This window comes from Austrofundulus limnaeus, unplaced genomic scaffold (genome assembly GCF_001266775.1).
Source record: "Austrofundulus limnaeus strain Quisiro unplaced genomic scaffold, Austrofundulus_limnaeus-1.0 Scaffold11, whole genome shotgun sequence".
Taxonomy (NCBI): domain Eukaryota; kingdom Metazoa; phylum Chordata; class Actinopteri; order Cyprinodontiformes; family Rivulidae; genus Austrofundulus; species Austrofundulus limnaeus.
Window position 1 is genome coordinate 2539657 of NW_013952413.1, and position 3091 is coordinate 2542747.

General features: G+C 38.1%; 1 protein-coding gene across 1 annotated transcript in view; it reads right to left on the reverse strand.

The window, feature by feature from the left end:
* Positions 1 to 3091, reverse strand: part of fstl5 (follistatin-like 5) — a 234636-nt gene that overhangs the window by 8064 nt on the left and 223481 nt on the right. Inside the window, exon 14 of the mRNA XM_014002001.1 lies at positions 1006 to 1113. Within this exon, the coding sequence (XP_013857455.1) occupies positions 1006 to 1113 (108 nt within the window). The remainder of the gene's footprint in view (positions 1 to 1005; positions 1114 to 3091) is intronic.

A 3091-nucleotide genomic window follows, 5' to 3' on the forward strand; every position in this document is an offset into this window, starting at 1 on the left:
TTAAATTATATAATTTAACACATAATTTATATTTTACTGTTTTTTAAAATATATATTTTAAGTTTTAGATTATTTGGGTCTGTTAAATGATATTTAATTATTTTAAATAAATTTTCTCAAGTCTTTTTCCAAGTGTTACTTTTACATTTCTCAGTCTCCTGTATTTACATTACCTTATGTATTTCTGCCTCATTATGCAAAAAATGGCGCGGAGCTTCTTGGCTCAGCTCCTCTCCTATTGGTCAACAGATAGAAAGGAGCAGGATCCATGTGCAGGTCTACTGTGCTGATCAGTTTAGCTTAAAGTTTAGTTTAAAACAAAGGCACAGGTAAGAATTTTCCTCCTTGTCTTTGTTTTTAACAGTAAAATTTAACTTACATGCTAAAATATATAATTTATTGGAACTAAATAAATATGAAGGACAATTAAATTATAAAACATGAGTTTAAGTTCTCCTTTTTTAATTAAATGGTGCATTTTGAGAGCATTTATTTATTGGTCTATTTTTATATTTCTGTTTTTATTAATAATTATGGCAGTTTCAGTCCTCCATAGAATGTGGCTGGACATTAGCAGATTCATAGATCTGTGTTGGTGCATCTGAAAAAAATAATTAAACTATAATCAGTTCAGACTTGTGACTTTAAAGCCAATAAGCTCTTGTGATGTGCCACATTTCAAAACAAATTTATCACTGAACTYGAAGTGAGTATTAATTAGATAAGAAAAATAAATCAATTGTAAATCCCACAGAGGCTGAGTGATTAATGTACTCTTGTCATAAAGAAAAAAAACACATTAGAATTGAACTGAGTGGAAGAATTCACATTTAATAAGTTATAAGTTTGCAATTCTTCTGTGAAAGTTGCCATGAAAAGAAAACTTTTCAAACATAAATTAAAAAAACACAGAAGTTGCTCAGTTAATCAGATAACCAATATAAAGTTTTTCCTCAAATGTTATTCATGAATAAATAAAAAAAAACTATTATAACAGTGATTTACCTGCAGGGTGGGGAAGTTCTTCTCCATGTCGCCCCAGCTGAGCACCCAGACCTGGTCYTGGGATTTGTCATAGTGGAGCTTCACAGGATAAGGGTCGGTGCTGACCGTCTGGAAGAGAACGCAGAGCCTTTAAGTACACCGGTGCAGCAGAATAACAATTTTAAACAATCTAGTTATTGCTTTTAAAGAAATTCCTTTGATGTGAAGAAAAAAAAAAACCACGTCCCTCCGCACATTAATGCGTCGGGGGTCGATGGGAGCGATGAGGCGAGGTGGAGGTGTGCTTCTTTTTTAATGTTTGAGCCGTATTTAACGTTAAGCTGCATTTCAAATGGACTGTTGACAGACACGATTGCTTTATCACACCGAAGTAATTGCTTTTCATCTCGACACATGGCGTTTATATTCTAAATCAGAACAACAGATGAGTCACATGACGTTGAAGCGCTCCTCGTGTGTTACGTCCACCTGAGTGCAGGCAGACGGCTCACAGGGAATAAGAAAAGCACAGAGGAGAAGAACGCAGAAAGAAGCCATCTTTTTTTTGTCCCTGAAAACGTTATTACAAACCCTTATTCCCACAGCCCGTTTTGACGGCAGCGTATTCTCTATSATTTGTTTTGCTTTAGAGTCCTAATAGTATTGTTTACCTTGGCATAAAATACACTGTATCACTCAGTAAACTGCTCCTGAGAGAGTTCTCTCAAATAAGATGAGAAAATCAGCCYAATCCCAACTAATCTCTGAGCACGTAGTCATCAGAGGAAACAGGTGTTCAGATTCTGTTTTCTTTTTCTTTAGACGAACAGCTTCTTTCTCACAGAGGAAGATTATGAAGATCCTCCATCAATATGTTCTCGTAACTTCAGCCCAGACAGCGATTCTGTCGGGGYTGAAGCAGAACTTTACATTTATTGCAGAAACTTTCCTGACTTTACTTCCGCAATTATTCTATGAGGAGCAAAATACAACCTGCTCATTAAAAGTAGTTAAAAAATGTGAAACAGTAAAACCACCAAAAAAAATTTAATAAATGAATAAAAACCTGGATTTTCTCTGACTATTGGAAACGAGTGGCAGGTTCAGATGGTTAATTAACTACTGCTAACATAATGCAATGAAGCTAAACCTCCAGGCGGCTGAATAATGAGCCTGTGACAGACTCTGGGACAGCAGCCTGCTTACCGGCAGGTCCCTGAGAGCCTTCTGGGCAGTAAACAGCCATCATGGTGTCAGGAACATCTGCAGGGATCTAGGCCACCCTGCATTATCGTGGTACACCCCCACAAAAAAAAAAAAACCCACCAACACTGATGATTTAACTCGACGCTGCTCTCTAGAACTGCCCTGGATGTCGCCATCCAGGAATTGTGCCATTTCCTCATGAAATAAAATAAATAAAGACAGCTGTGAGCTGGCGGAGCGTCGGAGGGAAAAACTGCCAGAGTTGCCACGTCACGATGTCTGACGGGGCAGCTGGGCGACAATAACCGTGAAAGGGTGGATCCTCGGGGTGACTCGGTCGTCACATCAAGGTGGAYGTTAACTGCCGAGCTCGACGGTTGCAGTTTGTATGAAGTAGGTCAGGTCAGAGATTATCAGTCAACAAAAGAGACGACAGCTGATCTCGAAGATGAAAAAGCAGCACTTTAGAGAAACTGAGCAGAACTGATTCGCCGCACAGGTTTTAAACGAGAAAAAAAACCAACAAACTAATGTTACTGTTGATCTCTCCTGGTGTTTTGTAACATCTTATTGATCCTGATTTATCTAAGCTCACTTCAAAGCTAATGAGGTTTAGCTAATCTTTACACATGATAAACGACACGTCGAAGAATCACTGTCTTCCTAATACGTTTGGTTAACAGAGAGGTATAAATAGTTAAATTGAATTACAATTAGGAACGAGAAAAGAATACATAAAGGCAAATTAATTGCATCAAGCTACTTTATTTTTATAGTAACTCAAAAGTATTAAAATTACCTATTTAATTACAAGGTAAGGCTCTCGCTGGAGCGGTTCGCGGCCGAGTGCGAAGCGGCCGGGATGAGGCTCAGTGCCTCCAAATCCAAGGCCATGGTCTTG